Raw genomic sequence first — 18,061 nt, 5'->3', positions numbered from 1 at the left:
CTCCTGTGACTGGAACCTGGTGGCATCATATGTTGGCATTTGGGAAGTGCTTGCCGAGCTCTTCCGCCTTTTTCGGGCCATATTACCTACAGACAATTTAGGGTAACAATCAGATGCATCCTAACATGTGCCAGTCGGATGGGTACTTAGACTTCGCCACCCGATGGCACCAAACAGTTTCCTTTTGTCAAACAATGCCAGTATACCCAATTAGTAAGGTGCCCAAAGTTGACAACCTCCACTATTGCCCTCACACCACTATTAATTCTACAATTCTGCCATATAATACCCCACACAATCTCCCACAAGTGAATCATGTCAAATGCTACCACCACCCCAATTAAGAAGGGCACAATGTGCTCCAAAATTTTACAACACACCCCCAATTTTCGGCCATTTAGACCCCTCTACCAAGTTTCACCCTAAAAAATATGTTTAGGCCTCCAAACCTTCCAAAAATCATCCCCAAGTTAAGCACAATGAAAACCCAACCATTTAAATATCAATCATGGCCAAAAGATGCAAATAATGGATAAAAAGAAAGAAAAGAAAGAAAGAAAGAAAACATTTACGCTAAAACACTACACTAAGTTATGTAAAGGAAAGAGAAAAGAATAGAGAAACTTACCTTGAGAAGGAATGGAAGGGATAGGTTGTGGAGAGAGAGAGATGGAGAAGAAAGGAGGGGCAACAATGGAGGTTTGAGGGATAGGAGATGGTGTGAAAGAGAGAAGAGAAGAGAGAAGGGGATGGGGAATGTGGGTGGTTTGAAGAAAAGAAGGGTTTGGGGGAATAGTGGGGGGGGGGGTTAGGGTTATTAAAAAAAAGAGGGGAAGAAAATAAAAAAAAGGAAAAAAAAATCTACACTTACCTGGCCCGCGCTGGTCTGCCGCGGTTACGTTGGGACCGCGGTAGACCCCTTTCAGAGGGTGTATTTGACCGCGGTCCTACCGCAGGTATGCTGGGACCGCGGTAGACTTCTTTCAGAGGAGGTCCTTGACCGCGGTTACGCTGGGACCGCGGTCTGGGCGTGTTCCTGTTACTTTTTTTTTCTTTTTTCTTTGAAGTTATGCATTACACTTACAACACATTCGTGGGTTGCCTCCCACGCAGTGCCTGATTTAACGTCGCGACACGACGCAGATGAGCACATTTAAGGCTCGCTCGACCTCTGTGGTTCAGTCAGGTGTAGCTCAGACACTTCCTTTGGTTCGCTCATTCCCACATATAGTTTCAATCTCTGCCCATTGACTCTAAATGTATGAGAGTCTTTCTCTGTGACAATCTCGACAACACCTGAAGGGAAAACTTCGACCACTCTAAATGGTCCAGACCATCGTGACATGAGTTTACCCAGAAATAGCCTTAATCGTGAGTTATAAAGCAACACCATATCTCTAGGATTGAAATTTCGCTCCACAATGTTCTTGTCGTGCAACCTCTTCATTCTTTTCTTGTACAACCTTGTGCTCTCAAAAGCAAGATGTCTGAACTCGTCGAGCTCATGCAATTCTGTGATCCTCGTTGTGCCCGCAACCTCGATGTCTAGATTCAGCTGTTTCAGTACCCACCACGCTCTATGTTCAAGTTCCACTGGCAAATGGCAGGCCTTCCCGAACACCAACTTATATGGTGACATACCAATCGGTGTTTTAAAAGTTGTTCTATAGGCCTAAAGTGCATCATCTAACTTTTTCGCCCAATCAGTTCTTGTGGCATTCACAGTCTTGGTTAGCACACTCTTTATCTCTCTGTTGGACACTTCAACCCGCCCACTAGTTTGCGGGTGATAAGGGGTAGCCACCTTGTGGCGTACATCATACTTTGCAAGCAATTTCTCGAAAGCTCTATTACAGAAGTGAGTGCCTCTGTCACTGATAATCGCTCTTGGTGTCCCAAATCTGCTGAATATGTTCTTCTTCAAAAACCCCACCACCACTCTTGCATCATTAGTGGGCAATGCTGCAAATTCTACCCATTTGGACACGTAATCCACAGCAACAAGTATGTACTTATTGCCATAGGAGCTGACGAAGGGACCCATGAAGTCAATCCCCCAGACATCAAACACTTCCACCTCTTGAATTGGGTTCATGGGCATCGCATGGCGACGGGAAATATTCCCGGTCCGCTGACATTCATTGTAGCCCTTCATCCATTGGTGCGCGTCTTTAAACACTGTTGGCCAAAAGAATCCGGCCTCAAGCACTTTCGCAGCTGTCCTGACCCCTCCAAAATGTCCTCCATAAGCCGATGTGTGACAAGCTTGCAAAACAGAAGATTGTTCTATCTCGAGGACATACCTCCGGATCATATTGTCAACACAAATTCTAAACAGGTAAGGCTCATCCCAATAATACATGCGGCAGTCACGATAAAACTTTTTCTTTTGTACAGATGAAAAGTCATAGGGAACTATACCGCATGCCAGTTAATATGCAAAATCTGCATACCATGGTGCTTTCTCAAGATTAGTAGCGAGCAGCTGCTCGTCTAGAAAGGTTTCCAGAATATCTTCAACCTCAACTGCATTTTCAGCTCCTCAAGTCGTGATAGATGATCAACGACTTGGTTCTCTGTGCCCTTACGGTCACGAATTTCAAGGTCAAATTCTTGCAACAGCAACACCCAACGAATCAGGCGCGGCTTAGACTCTTTCTTCTCAATCAAGTACCTGAGAGCTGCATGATCAGTGTATACAATTACCTTAGAACCAATCAGATATGATCTGAACTTGTCGAAAGCAAACACCACAACCAACATCTCCTTCTCAGTCACAGTATAGTTCAGCTGGGCTCCACTCAGCGTTCTACTAGAATAGTAGATTGGATACATCAGCTTGTCCTTCCGCTGTCCTAGCACTGCCCCCACTGCGTAGTCACTGGCATCACACATGAGTTCGAGTGGATGCTCCCAGTTGGGGGCAACAATGATAGGTGCTGTGACCAGTCTCTTTTTCAGCTCCTCGAATGCTACCATGCAATCATCAGAAAACAAGAAAGGGTGATCTTTTTCTAACAACTTACAGAGAGGGTTGGCAATTTTTGAGAAGCCTTTAATGAATCTCCGGTAGAAACCGGCATGCCCAAGGAAGCTTCTGATTGCTTTGACTGAAGTTGGAGGAGGTAGCTTTGCTATTACATCCACTTTAGCACGATCCACCTCAATTCCTTTGCTTGACACCCGATGCCCCAAGACTATGCCTTCTTGTACCATGAAGTGACACTTCTCCCAGTTCAGAACCAGGTTAGTCTCAATACACCGTTTCAGCACACACGTCAGATTTATCAGGCACTCATCAAATGAATTTCCCACCACTGAGAAGTCATCCATGAACACCTCCATTATGTCCTCTACCATGTCAGTGAATATGGCCATCATGCACCGTTGGAATGTGGCGGGTACGTTGCATAGGCCAAAGGGCATCCTCCGAAAGGCATAAATGCCATAAGGACAAGTGAAAGAGGTCTTCTCTCTGTCCTCCGGTGCAATGGAAATCTGGTTGTATCCTGAGTACCCGTCCAGAAAACAGAAGTGTGACCTCCCTGCCAGTCTGTCTAACATCTGATCAATGAAGGGAAGTGGGAAGTGGTATTTTCGGGTGGCTAGATTTAGCTTTCTATAATCCATACAAATTCTCCAGCCCGTGACTGTTCTTGTAGAGATCAATTCATTGTTATCATTCTTAACTACCGTCATGCCACCCTTTTTAGGTACACAGTGAACTGGGCTAACCCAGTTGCTGTCAGAGATTGGGAAGATAATTCCCCCGTCTAACTACTTTATTACTTCCTTCTTCACCACTTCCTTCATGTTAGTGTTCAACCTTCCTTTGGTGTTCCCTAGAAGGTTTATGTCCCTCTTCCAGTAGAATTTTGTGCATACAGTAGGCGGGGATGATCCCCTTTATGTCTGCCATGGTCCACCCAATGGCAGTCTTGCACTCCTTAAGTACCTGCAAGAGTTGTTGTGCCTGCACATCTAACAAATTAGATGATATAATAACATGTAATGTGGAGTTAGGTCCAAGTAATTCATACCTGAGATGGTTGGGCAATGGCTTTAACTCCAGCTTTGGTGGTTCTTTGATAGATGGCTTGGCTGGAGGAGTCTCTCGATTTTCTAAGTGTAAGGGCTCAAATTCTAGAGTTCTATCTCATAACCCTCTACCCTCTAATGCCAACACCCATTTCGGCAGTTCCTCTCCATTCACCTCATCCAAATTCATTAAACATGCAGCAAGGGGGTCCTCAATGGTTAGCACCTCATCATCAGTCTCCACGATTACATCCACGACATCAATAAGAGAACAATTGGCGAATTCACTTGGTCGCCTCATAGATTTCTGCACATTGAATGTTATCTCCTCATCGTTCAATCTCATCTTGAGCTCCCCGGTTTCACAATCAATGAGAGCTCTCCCTGTGGCCAAGAATGGTCTTCCCAAAATTATGGGAATCTCTTCATCCACTCTGCTGTCTAAGATCACAAAATTTGCAGGAAACACAAATTTCCCTACCTGAACTAGCACATCATCCAGTATACCAGAGGGTCATTTCACTGTCATGTCAGCCAGCTGCAACAACATAGAGGTGGGTCTAGCTCTTCCAATGCCCAGCCTCTTATAAATCGCCGGGGGCATAAGATTGATGCTGGCCCCTAGATCACACAGTGCTTTAGCAAAAGCAAAATTACCAATAGTGCATGGAATTGTAAAGCTCCGTGGGTCAGACAGCGTTTCTGCAATTGGTCTAGTCACCACTGCACTACATGTCTGAGTAAGAGTAACTGTGGCCAAGTCTTGGAAATCAAACTTTTGGGACACCAAGTCCTTCATCATTTTTGCATACCCAGACATCTCTTTCAAAGCTTCAATCAATGGTATGTTTACCTGGATTTGTTTCAGCATTTCGAAGAACTTCTTGTATTGTTCCTCCTTTTGATACTTAGCCAGCCTCTGAGGGAAAGGTGCAGGAGGTCTCTTCTTCCCAATCAACTGGGATTGATCATTATCAGCTGATACATCAACTACTGGTTCCTGGACTGTCTTAGCTTCTTTCTTGGTCGCATTCTGGATGCTATTTTCTTCCTGGGCAGGCTGGACTGGCACCTCCGTCAGTTTCGTTGACTCATCCAGCTCAATGGGCACTGGTATAAGTGTATCAGCTTGTCTAGTTTCTCGAGCCCTCTCTTGCTCTACATCCAGATCTCTACCATTACGTAGACTTACCGCCATCAGCTGCTTTGGGCCTTGATCTTTTGGATTTATCTGGGTGTCTGCAGGTAGTGTCCCATGAGGACGATTATTCAGAGACATAGAAATTTGGCCCACCTGCACTTCAATATTCTTGATTGTTGCATCATGTGCATCCACTCTCTCATTAATCTTTGCATTAGACCCAATAACCTATTGCATTATTGCCTCAAGTCTAGCAAACCCATCTTCCTGCCTTCCACCATGCTGCTGTTGAGGAGGGTGATACCCTTGCTGTTGATTCTTAGTATTATATCCTTGTGGCCTTGGGTAAGGTGCCATATTATTAGGGGGTCTCATACCTCCCATGTTTCCATTGTTGAACTGTGGATGGACTGGCCTGTATTGCTGATTTTGCTGGCCCCAATTCTGACCACCATGTCTCTGGCCTCCATAATTAGACACATAATTCATGTCTTCAGGGTAGTGGTGATGTTCATGTTCTGCATTCCATTGGTTACCGATTGGATGACTAATGTAAGATGCGCACAAGCCCCCATTGGTAGTATCTACGATGTGTACCTGCTGCTTCTGCCCTAACTCTTCCACATTTTTGGTGAGTATACTCATCTGTGTCAATAAGGTGGCCATATTTTCAGCCATAGAGTTGGATGGATCTAAGGGCACTGAGTGAACCACTGGAGTGATAGGTGCATTCCTGGTTGTCCATCCTGAATTTTATGCCATCTTGTCAAGCAAACTCTGGCCTTCTCTCCATGTTTTGCTCAAAAATGCTCCACCAGCTGAAGCATCAACAATGTTCTTCACGCTATCTGACAATCCCATGTAAAACCGCTGCCCCAACATCAGATCTGGAATACCATGGTGCGGGCATATAACCATCATCCCTTTAAAGCGCTCCCATGTTTCATGTAGTGTCTCCATTGGTCTCTATTTAAAACTCAAAATTTCATCAATTTGTTGAGCAGTCTTATGGGGTGGGTGGAACTTTTTATGGAATTGCCTGACTAACTCATCCCATGTTGTTATAGAATTTATGGGAAGTGAGTTTAGCCAAGTCTGGGCAGCTCCTGTCACTGAGAATGGAAACAATAACAGCTTGATTGCTTCAGGAGTTACGCTGGGTTGCCTTTGGGTTTTGCATATAGAGAGGAAGTTCTTCAAGTGCTGCTGAGGATCTTCGACTTGCGACCCCGAAAATAGTCCCTTATTCTGCAACAAGTGCAACATGTTATTCATAATTTGGAATGACTCAGCCTGTATCTGCGGAACTACAATGGTTGTGGATAGAGTTTCAGCTGTGGGTTGTGCCCAGTCATAGAGAGCAGCCTCTGGCACTATTGGTACCGTTGGATTTTCCTCGTGATCCCCCATGACTGTTTCGAATTGTGCAGTTGTTGGTTGTTGGTTGTTTTTCCGATTAGCCCGATTCAAGGCCTTGAAAACTTTCTTGGGATCTGATAATTCTTCAAATACTTCACCAGATCTCGATGAGTTTCTAGGCATGCACCTGTGCAACCAAGTCAACAAACGTTAAAATTTCAATGTAAAAATTGGGTATAGAGAAAAAATGACGACAATAGGAATTTTTGTACTTCTTTCAATTGTAATTGATAGCACCGTTAACTCCCCAGCAACGGCGCCAAAATTTGATCACGCCCAACTATGACTTATAAAAGGAAATGCGGACGTTGCAAATATAACCTGAGTATTTATGCCCATAGTCGAATCCACAGAGAATTAACCTATTAATTACTTTCGTTGGACTTACTAAATTCTTTAGAATCAACTTCCCCAAATGTTATGAATAACAGTTGATGGTATATTTAATAACTAAGATTGAAAGTCAATAAACAGTTGTAAACTAAATAAGCTTAAGTTGTGAACAATAATGAGAAGGTTCTAAGGTAGTGATTTCCCCTGTTGATGGAATCTCTTCTGTTTATGTTTCATATAGATTTACCAACACATCTCTTTCAACCATGAACACTCTTTTTACCGTGAAACTCTCCCGAATAATCACGATAATTTACTAGATGCACTCTCCTAAGATACGCTAGCTGGCTTTGTTTATTATAGTTAACTTTAGATTGCACCCAAGACTTCGTTATCCCTAATCCCGCCTTTAAACCCGCAGTTATAGATCCCTCTTATACTTTGGGAGTGATGTTGTTCAACAATTACCTAAATATGCACTTTCTCCCGAGCTATGCATACTAAATAGGCACAGCTAATTGAGGATCCTATCAATTAACTACAACAAACACGTAGTTGAACAAAAAGAGATTAAACTGACAAACTATATTAACATAATCAAGAAGTTCATCCTTCAATAGGTTCCATCAAAACCCTAGACAAAAGATTTAGCTACTCATGACAATGGGTAAATAAACTATGAAAATATTCATGATCAAAATTACAAGAAAAATGAAGAGAAGAAGAAAATATGATGTTTTGGGTGATCTCTCACATTTGTTTCTCTTTCCAAAGTACTTTCTAAAATATTACATGCCTCCCTTGGACGAGTTCTATTGTTTAATATAGGGTTTTGGGCTAAAAATCTCGTGTTTTGCACTTCAGTCCCTCAATTTTTCGCTTCCTATCGCGGTCCTACCGCGATTGCGCCAGGGCCGCGGCCAACTAGCCTCTCAGAATCCGCAACAGCCTTCTGCCACGGTCCGACCGCGGTTACGCAGGGACCGCGGCAGTCCATCTCCAGTTCTGGTTTTTTTGCTGCCTTCGCGTGGTGCACTTAGCGGATATTGTACGATTGGCCTCTTTTTCTCCATAATTGATCCCAAAAGTACTTCATAGACTTCTTTTATTGTATATAGCCTACAAAGCATGAAAAGCACTAATCGGAGCATTTTGTTATCACTTTTTACCATAAAAACTATACAAGAAGGTGGTTCTTTAGGGCCTAATTATAGTCCAATTCACCTATTATCAACACCCCACACTTAAATCTTTGCTCTTCCTCGAGCAAGTTGAACCACACTTCTAGGCCTAATCGTTCGATGCATTACCCAGTTTATGTCACACCCGCCATTATGAAAGAACAACCTAAGCAGTGCAACAGCCACACCTCAGATGAAGACTCTAATGCCATGCTACACTCGTGCTTACTCTAGTTACTCTAAATAGAGGTGAAAACTTGCTTTTTCTTCCTGAGTCACATGCCCTCACATAACATTTCTGAGAGAAGTTCCACACACATAAAATCAAGCAACAAGGAACTATAGATAGAACGAATCCACTCACTCTCAGCAAAGAACATTCACATGCCACACAGATACATCATAAGTTTGCCCTTAGTGTAATACTCTACTAATCGAGTTGTTCAGTCCAAGATCAAGAGGTCTTTGTTTGGTTATAGTGTAGGCTAAGGGACGGGTAGGATATATTTGGATATAGTGACTAACCTCCCTAAGCACTTTTAATACAATCGTTCCCTTTATTCCAATTTCCCTGTTCAACCCAATCATTCTTCCACACTTGTTTCATAGGCTACCCCCACTTTTCTTTAGGTGCAACTGGCCTCTTTTTTTTCCATAGCCATTGCACCATTCAAGTATTTTCCTGATTTTCCTTTTCTCACTCCATTACTACCCCATACTTTGACTTTTATATGCTCTTTAACGATTCAAGTTCTTCTAGGAGGTACAGGTTCAAACAGTCAACTATGCAAACACAGGGATGTAGGTTGTTGTAAGGTTATCAAAGAACAGGCTTCAGGCTTGAAGGGGTTAACTATGGTAATATGTACAGGTGGATTCATAATTATATAGGCTACACAAGGAAATGCCTCAATCATCTCTAAGACCAAACAACTTCTATTTCGCTTTGCAAACACACATGGCAAGTTCTAGGTATCGCATGCAAGCACAGAATACAAGTATTATCTCACACACACTTGGCATGTAACTCATTCCGAATTAGTTTGTCAACACACTCACATGAGCGTTCAAGAAAGACAAGGTGTGCAGAATTAAGGCATAAAATTACGAGTCTACAAACGAGCCTAGACGTCGCACCCTCAAGTTCGTTTTAGTTATTTGTAGGTGTGTACATTACGGGTCGCATTCTTGCCTTCACCCATCTTGGTCCAATAGAGTCCTAAAAATATTAAAGAAAAATCTACCTAACCCGGTTCAAGAAAAGCCCTTGGAATAGAATTGTGGTCAAAAGAAAAACCAAGGAAGAATTACTACACTACCTAAAAAGAAAAATAAAATAAAATAAAATCTAAATGGACTACTTCCCTCAAGAGTACTGTCCAAGTGGTCCGTCCTCAGGAAGAGTCTCCTACATTTATTTATTTTACAACCAATGTATATGTACACTAATAATACACCACTAAAGCAAGTCTCCCACCCCACACAAAAAGAATATGGCATGTCCCCATGTCATAACACAAATAAAGTGCAGAAGGGTAAGAAGACTTCCTTGAGCATCACTCGGAGTCGGATACGGTGCTGGGATCCACATGCCAAGCCCTCCCCAAAGCACAAAACCAAGATATCATCCGGCTCTCACACCTGGCATGCCGCTGAGACATGGCATCCATACGCACATGTAGGCCATCCACCGAGGAGCGAAGATCTGCCACCTCTTCCTCCAAAGAATGCAAAATGGGTCGGCTGGACTGTGATCTAGAGAACCTTGCCCCAGTATGGGGTCGCCGAGAGGATCCGGATCCATCATAGGATATCCTGGATGGTGCCATGGGTGCTGGGGGGTCATCCTTATCATCAAGCTCAATGGTTGTGGGTGCATCTCTGCCCATTGTGATCTTTGAAGCTCTGAATGCCACTTTTGCGGGCAAAGTTCCATCTGTAGGATTTATGGGGACATCATCCAGCAGACACAACCTCGTCACAAGTGAGGGGAAGTAAAACCCCTTAGATAGCAGAGGTGATCGAAGGATCATTTCATCTCCAATAATTCTCGCCATATCAAAGTCTTTCTTGGTGACGAAGCACCACACCAATAGAGCCCGTAGGTGGTTCACATCTGTCGTGTTGCCCGTGGGCAATAACCGGCTGCAAATAATTGTGAACCAACACTTAGCCTCATGTGTGAACGATTTGCAGTGAAGGGTAATGTTTTCCTGTAGCCAGATTGGTCGACCCCCTACACAGATTGTCGCAATCATAGTGTCCCAAGTAACCCCTTGGGCGTCGTAGTAATGATCAATGTCACCAGTGAACTGGGGCAGCTGTAAGACCTGGCGAATCTTCAGAATTGAGGCATCCACCACCCTACCCCGCACAATCACAGACCGACACAAATATTCCGGGCAGTTCGCGTAGAACTCCCGAACTATCATCGGGTTTGCCGTCTCAGGTTCATCAAACAAGAACTCAATCTCCCTCCGTCTGATTTCCTCATACATGTCTATTTTTTCCATACGGAGGGCAGCCCTGTCAACAGGAATCTCAGGGATAAAGCTTTTGGTGGCCTTAGCATGAAACGCGTCCTTGGCCTCCTGTGACAGGAACCTGGTGGCATCATATGTTGGCATTTGGTAAGTGCTTGCCGAGCTCTTCCGCCTTTTTCAGGACATATTACCTGCAGACAATTTAGGGTAACAATCAGATGCATCCTAACATGTGCCAGTCGGATGGGTACTTAGACTTCGCCACCCGATGGCACCAAACAGTTTCCTTTTGTCAAACAATGCCAGTATACCCAATTAGTAAGGTGCCCAAAGTTGACAACCTCCACTATAGCCCTCACACCACTATTAATTCTACAATTCCGCTATATAATACCCCACACAATCTCCAACAAGTGAATCATGTCAAATGCTACCACCACCCCAATTAAGAAGGGCACAACGTGCTCCAAAATTTTACAACACACCCCCAATTTTTGGCCATTTAGACCCCTCTACCAAGTTTCACCCTAAAAAATTTATTTAGGCCTCCAAACTTTCCAAAAATTGCCCCAAGTTAAGCACAATGAAAACCCAACCATTTAAACATCAATCATGGCCAAAAGAAGCAAATAATGGATAAAAGGAAAGAAAAGAAATAAAGAAAGAAAACATTTACGCTAAAACACTACACTAAGTTATGTAAAGGAAAGAGAAAAGAATAGAGAAGCTTACCTTGAGAAGAAATGGAAGGGATAAGTTGTGGAGAGAGAGAGATGGAGAAGAAAGGAGGGACAACAATGGGGGTTTGAGGGATAGGAGATGGTGTGAAAGAGAGAAGAGAAGAGAGAAGGGGATGGGAATGTGGGTGGTTTGAAGAAAAGAAGGGTTTGGGGGAATAGTGGGGGGGGGGGTTAGGGTTATTAAAAAAAAGAGGGGAAGAAAATAAAAAAAAAGGAAAAAAAATCTGCACTTACCTGGCCCGCGCTGGTCTGCCGTGATTCTACCACGGTTACGCTGGGACCGCGGTAGACCCCTTTCAGAGGGTGCATTTGACCGCGGTCCTACCGCGGGTACGCTGGGACCGCAGTAGACTTCTTTCAGAGGAGGTCCTTGACCGCGGTTACGCTAGGACCGCGGTCTGGGTGTGTTCCTGCTACTTTTTTTTTCTTTTTTCTTATGAATTACACTTACAACACATTCTTGGGTTGCCTCCCACGTAGTGCCTAATTTAACGTCGCGACACGACGCAGATGAGCGCATTTAAGGCTCGCTCGACCTCTGTGGTTCAGTCAGGTGTAGCTCAGACACTTCCTTTGGTTCGCTCATGCCCACATATAGTTTCAATCTCTGCCCATTGACTCTAAATGTACGAGAGTCTTTCTCTGTGGCAATCTCGACAGAACTTGAAGGAAAAACTTCGACCACTCTAAATGGTCCAGACCATCGCGACCTGAGTTTACCCAGAAATAGCCTTAATCGTGAGTTATAAAGCAACACCATATCTCCAGGATTGAAATTTCGCTCCACAATGTTCTTGTCGTGCAACCTCTTCATTCTTTCCTTGTACAACCTTGTGCTCTCAAAAGCAAGATGTCTGAACTCGTCGAGCTCATGCAATTCTGTGATCCTCGTTGTGCCCGTAGCCTCAATGTCTAGATTCAGCTGTTTCAGTGCCCACCACGCTCTATGTTCAAGTTCCACTGGCAAATGGCAGGCCTTCCCGAACACCAACTTATATGGTGACATACCAATCGGTGTTTTAAAAGCAGTTCTATAGGCCTAGAGTGCATCATCTAACTTTTTCGCCCAATCAGTTCTTGTGGCGTTCACAGTCTTGGTTAGCACACTCTTTATACTCTCTGTTGGACACTTCAACCCGCCCACTAGTTTACGGGTGATAAGGTGTAGCCACCTTGTGGCGTACATTATACTTTGCAAGCAACTTCTGGAAAGCTCTATTACAGAAGTGAGTGCCTCCGTCACTGATAATCGCTCTTGGTGTCCCAAATCTGCTGAATATGTTCTTCTTCAAAAACCCCACCACCACTCTTGCATCATTAGTGGGCAACGCTACAGCTTCTACCCATTTGGACACGTAATCCACAGCAACAAGTATGTACTTATTGCCATAGGAGCTGACAAAGGGACCCATGAAGTCAATCCCCCAGACATCAAACACTTCCACCTCTTGAATTGGGTTCATGGGCATCTCATGGCGACGGGAAATATTCCGGGTCCGCTGACATTCATTGTAGCCTTTCACCCATTGGTGCGCATCTTTAAACACTGTTGGCCAAAAGAATCCGGCCTCAAGCACTTTCGCAGCTGTCCTGACCCCTCCAAAATGTCCTCCATAAGCCGATGCGTGACAAGCCTGCAAAACAGAAGATTGTTCTATCTCGGGGACACACCTCCGGATCATATTGTCAACACAAATTCTAAACAGGTAAGGCTCATCCCAATAATACATGCGGCAGTCACGATAAAACTTTTTCTTTTGTACAGATAAAAAGTTATAGGGAACTATACCGCATGCCAGGTAATTTGCAAAATCTGCATACCATGGCGCTTTCTCAAGATTAGTAGCGAGCAGCTGCTCGTCTGGAAAGGTTTCCAGAATATCTTCAACCTCAACTGCATTTTAAGCTCCCTCAAGTCGTGATAGATGATCAACGACTTGGTTCTCTGTGCCCTTACGGTCACGAATTTCAAGGTCAAATTCTTGCAGCAGCAACACCCAACGAATCAGGCGCGGCTTAGACTCTTTCTTCTCAATCAAGTACCTGAGAGCTGCATGATCAGTGTATACAATTACCTTAGAACCAATCAGATATGATCTGAACTTGTCGAAAGCAAACACCACAGCCAACATCTCCTTCTCAGTCACAGTATAGTTCATTTGGGCTCCACTCAGCGTTCTACTAGCATAGTAGATTAGATGCATCAGCTTGTCCTTCCGCTGTCCTAGCACTGCCCCCACTACGTAGTCACTGGAATCACACATGAGTTCGAATGGCTGCTCCCAGTTGGGGGCAACAATGATAGGTACTGTGACCAGTCTCTTTTTCAGCTCCTCGAATGCTACCCTGCAATCATCAGAAAACAAGAAAGGGTGATCTTTTTCTAACAACTTACAGAGAGGGTTGGCAATTTTTGAGAAGTCTTTTATGAATCTCCGGTAGAAACCGGCATGCCCAAGGAAGCTTCTGATTGCTTTGACTGAAGTTGGAGGAGGTAGCTTTGCTATTACATCCACTTTAGCACGATCCACCTCAATTCCTTTGCTTGACACCCGGTGCCCCAAGACTATGGCTTCTTGTACCATGAAGTGGCACTTCTCCCAGTTCAGAACCAGGTTAGTCTCGATACACCGTTTCAGCACACACGTTAGATTTATCAGGCACTCATCAAATGAATTTCCCACCACTGAGAAGTCATCCATGAACACCTCCATTATGTCCTCTACCATGTCAGTAAATATGGTCGTCATGCACCGTTGGAATGTGGCGGGTGCGTTGCATAGGCCAAAGGGCATCCTCCGAAAGGCATAAATGCCATAAGGACAAGTGAAAGAGGTCTTCTCTCTGTCCTCCGGTGTAATGGAAATCTGGTTGTATCCTGAGTACCCATCCAGAAAACAGAAGTGTGACCTCCCTGCCAGTCTGTCTAACATCTGATCAATGAAGGGAAGTGGGAAGTGGTCTTTCCGGGTGGCTAGATTTAGCTTTCTATAATCCATGCAAATTCTCCAGCTCGTGACTGTTCTTGTAGAGATTAATTCATTGTTATCATTCTTAACTACTGTCATGCCACCCTTTTTAGGTACACATTGAACTGGGCTAACCCAGCTGCTGTCAAAGATTGGGAAGATAATTCCTGCGTCTAACCACTTTATTACTTCTTTCTTCACCACTTCCTTCATGTTAGGGTTCAACCTTCTTTGGTGTTCCCTGGAAGGTTTATGTCCCTCTTCCAGTAGAATTTTGTGCATACAGTAGGCGGGGCTGATCCCCTTTATGTCTGCCATGGTCCACCCAATGGCAGTCTTGCACTCCTTAAGTACCTGCAAGAGTTGTTGCGCCTGCACATCTAACAAACTAGATGAGATAATAACATGTAATGTGGAGTTAGGTCTAAGGAATTCATACCTGAGATGGTTGGGCAATGGCTTTAACTCCAGCTTTGGTGGTTCTTCGATAGATCGCTTGGCTGGAGGAGTCTCTTGATTTTCCAAGTGTAAGGGCTCAAATTCTAGAGTTCTATCCCAGAACCCTCTACCCTCTAATGCCAACACCCATTCCGCCAGTTCCTCTCCATTCACCTCATCCAAATTCATTAAACATGCAGCAAGGGGGTCCTTAATAGTTAGCACCTCATCATCAGTCTCCACGATTACATCCACGGCATCACTAAGAGAACAATTGGCGAATTCACTTGGTCGCCTCATAAATTTCTGCACATTGAATGTTATCTCCTCATCGTTCAATCTCATCTTGAGCTCCCCGATTTCACGATCAATGAAAGCTCTCCATGTGGCCAAGAATGGTCTTCCCAAAATTATGGGAATCTCTTCATCCACTCTGCAGTCTAAGATCACAAAATCTGCAGGGAACACAAATTTCCCTACCTGAACTAGCACATCATCCAGTATACCAGAGGGTCGTTTCACTGTCCAGTCAGCCAGCTGCAACAACATAGAGGTGGGTCTAACTCTTCCAATTCCCATCCTCTTATAAATAGCCAGGGGCATAAGATTGATGCTGGCCCCTAGATCATACAGTGCTTTAGCAAAAGCAAAATTACCAATAGTGCATGGAATTGTAAAGCTCTCTGGGTCAGACAGCTTTTATGCAATTGGTCTAGTCACCACTGCACTACATGTCTGAGTAAGAATAACTGTGGCCAAGTCTTGGAAATCAAACTTTCGGGACACCAAGTCCTTCATCATTTTTGCATACCCAGGCATCTACTTCAAAGCTTCAATCAACGGTATGTTTACCTGGATTTGTTTCAGCATTTCGAAGAACTTCTTGTATTGTTCCTCCTTTTGTTACTTAGCCAGCCTCTAGGGGAAAGGTGTAGGAGGTCTCTTCTTCCCAATCAACTGTGATTGATCCTTATCAGCTGCTACATCAACTACTGGTTTCTGGACTGTCTCAGCTTCTTTCTCGGTCGCATTCTGGATGCTATTTTCTTCCTGGGCAGGCTGGACTGGCACCTCCGTCAGTTTCGTTAACTCATCTAGCTCAATGAGCACTGGTATAAGTGTCTCAGCTTGTCTAGTTTCTCGATCCCTCTCTTACTCTACATCCAGATCTCTGCCATTACGTAGACTTACCGCCATCAGCTACTTTGGGCCTTGATCTTTTGGATTTATCTGGGTGTCTACAGCTAGTGTCCCATGGGGACGATTGTTCAGAGACATAGAAATTTGGCCCACATGCACTTCAATATTCTTGATTGCTACATCATGTGCATCCACTCTCTCATTAATCTTTGCATTAGACCCAATAACCTACTGCATTATTGCCTCAAGTCTAGCAAACCCATCTTCCTGCCTTCCACCATGCTGCTGCTGAGGAGGGTGATACCCCTGCTGCTGATTCTGATTATTATATCCCTGTGGCCTTGGGTAAGGTGCCATATTGTTAGGGGGTCTCATACCTCCCATGTTTCCATTGTTGAACTGTGGATGGACTGGCCTGTATTGCTGATTTTGCTGGCCCCAATTCTGACCACCATGTCTCTAGCCTCCATAATTAGACACATAATTCATGTCTTCAGGGTAGTGGTGATGTTCATGTTATGCACTCCATTGGTTACCGATTGGCTGACTAATGCAAGATGCGCACAAGCCCTCATTGGTAGTATCTACGATGTGTACCTGCTGCTTCTGCCCTGACTTTTCCATCTTTTTGGTGAGTATACTCATCTGTGTCAATAAGGTAGCCATATTTTCAGCCATAGAGTTGGATGGATCTAAGGGCACTGAGTGAACCACTGGAGTGATAGGTGCATTCCTGGTTGTCCATCCCGAATTTTGTGCCATCTTGTCAAGCAAACTTTGGCCTTCTCTCTATGTTTTGCTCAAAAATGCTCCACCAGCTGAAGCATCAACAATGTTCTTCACGCTATCTGACAATCCCATGTAAAACCGCTGCCCCAACATCAGATCTGGAATACCATGGTGCGGGAATATAACCAACATCCCTTTAAAGTGCTCCCATGTTTCATGTAGTGTCTCCATTGGTCTATGTTTAAAACTCAAAATTTCATCAATTTGTTGAGCAGTCTTATTGGGTGGGTGGAACTTGTTATGGAATTGTCTGACTAACTCATCCCATATTGTTATAGAATTTATGGGAAGTGAGTTTAGCCAAGTCTGGGTAGCTCCTGTCACTGAGAATGGAAACAATAACAGCTTGATTGCTTCAGGAGTTACGTTGGGCTGCCTTTGGGTTTTGCAGATAGAGAGGAAGTTCTTCAAGTGCTGCTGAGGATCTTCGACTTGCGACCCCGAAAATAGTCCCTTATTCTGCAACAAGTGCAACATGTTATTCGTAATTTGGAATGACTCAGCCTGTATCTGCGGAACTACAATGGTTGTGGATAGATTTTCAGTTGTGGGTTGTGCCCAGTCATAGAGAGCAGCCTCTGGCACTATTGGTACCGTTGGGTTTTCCTCGTGATCCCCCATGACTATTTCGAATTGTGCAGTTGTTGGTTGTTGTTTGTTTTTCCGATTAGCCCAATTCAAGGCCTTGAAAACTTTCTCGGGATCTGATAATGCTTCAAATACTTCACCAGATCTCGATGAGTTTCTAGGCATGCACTTGTGCAACCAAGTCAATAAACGTTAAAATTTCAATGTAAAAATTGGGTATAGAGAAAAAATGACTACAATAAGAATTTTTGTACTTCTTTCAATTGTAATTGATAGCACCGTTACCTCCCCCGAAACGGCACCAAAATTAGATCACGCCCAACTATGCCTTATAAAAGGACAATGCGGACGTTGCAAATATAACCTGAGTATTTATGCCCAGAGTCGAATCCACAGAGAATTAACCTATCAATTACTTTCGTTGGACTTACTAAATTCTTTAGAATCAACTTCCCCAAACGTTGTGAATAACAGTTGATGGTATATTTAATAACTAAGATTGAAAGTCAATAAACAGTTGTAAACTAAATAAGCTTAAGTTGTGAACAATAATGAGAAGGTTCAAAGGTAGTGATTTCCCCTATTGATGGAATCCCTTCTGTTTATGTTTCATATAGATTTACCAACACATCTCTTTCAACCATGAACACTCTTTTTACCGTGAATCTCTCCCGAGTAATCACGATAATTTACTAGACGCACTCTCCCGAGATACGCTAACTGGCTTTGTTTATTACAGTTCACTTTAGATTGCACCTAAGACTTCGTTATCCCTAATCTCGCCTTTAAACCCGCAGTTATA

The 18,061-nt window shown here is 43.8% G+C and overlaps 1 protein-coding gene and 1 non-coding gene across 2 annotated transcripts; one reads left to right on the top strand and one right to left on the bottom strand.

Moving 5' to 3' along the window:
• Window positions 1-4,552: 4,552 nt before the first annotated feature.
• Window positions 4,553-5,634, bottom strand: LOC142180798 (uncharacterized). Its single transcript, XM_075252872.1, has 2 exons — window positions 5,557-5,634; window positions 4,553-5,407 (listed from the first exon to the last, which is right to left on the bottom strand). The coding sequence occupies exons 1-2, from the start codon at window positions 5,632-5,634 to the stop codon at window positions 4,553-4,555; spliced, it is 933 nt and encodes a 310-aa protein (XP_075108973.1).
• Window positions 5,635-6,071: 437 nt separating this feature from the next.
• On the top strand, window positions 6,072-6,178 carry LOC142181336 (small nucleolar RNA R71). The gene has a single exon (XR_012710003.1). It is a non-coding gene; the product is annotated as a small nucleolar RNA R71 (small nucleolar RNA).
• Window positions 6,179-18,061: the final 11,883 nt, after the last annotated feature.

The sequence above is a fragment of the Nicotiana tabacum genome, chromosome 5, assembly GCF_000715075.1.
Source record: "Nicotiana tabacum cultivar K326 chromosome 5, ASM71507v2, whole genome shotgun sequence".
Taxonomy (NCBI): Eukaryota; Viridiplantae; Streptophyta; class Magnoliopsida; order Solanales; family Solanaceae; genus Nicotiana; species Nicotiana tabacum.
This window is presented reverse-complemented; position numbering and strand designations above follow the sequence as displayed.

Bases quoted from the DNA above. Each gene is read 5' to 3' on its own strand.
- LOC142180798 (XM_075252872.1), bottom strand. From the start codon at position 5,634: ATGGTGGTCAGAATTGGGGCCAGCAAAATCAGCAATACAGGCCAGTCC. The intron at 5,408-5,556 runs GTATGAGACCCC...ATAATGCAATAG, and splicing joins CAACAATGGAAACATGGGAG to GTTATTGGGTCTAATGCAAA.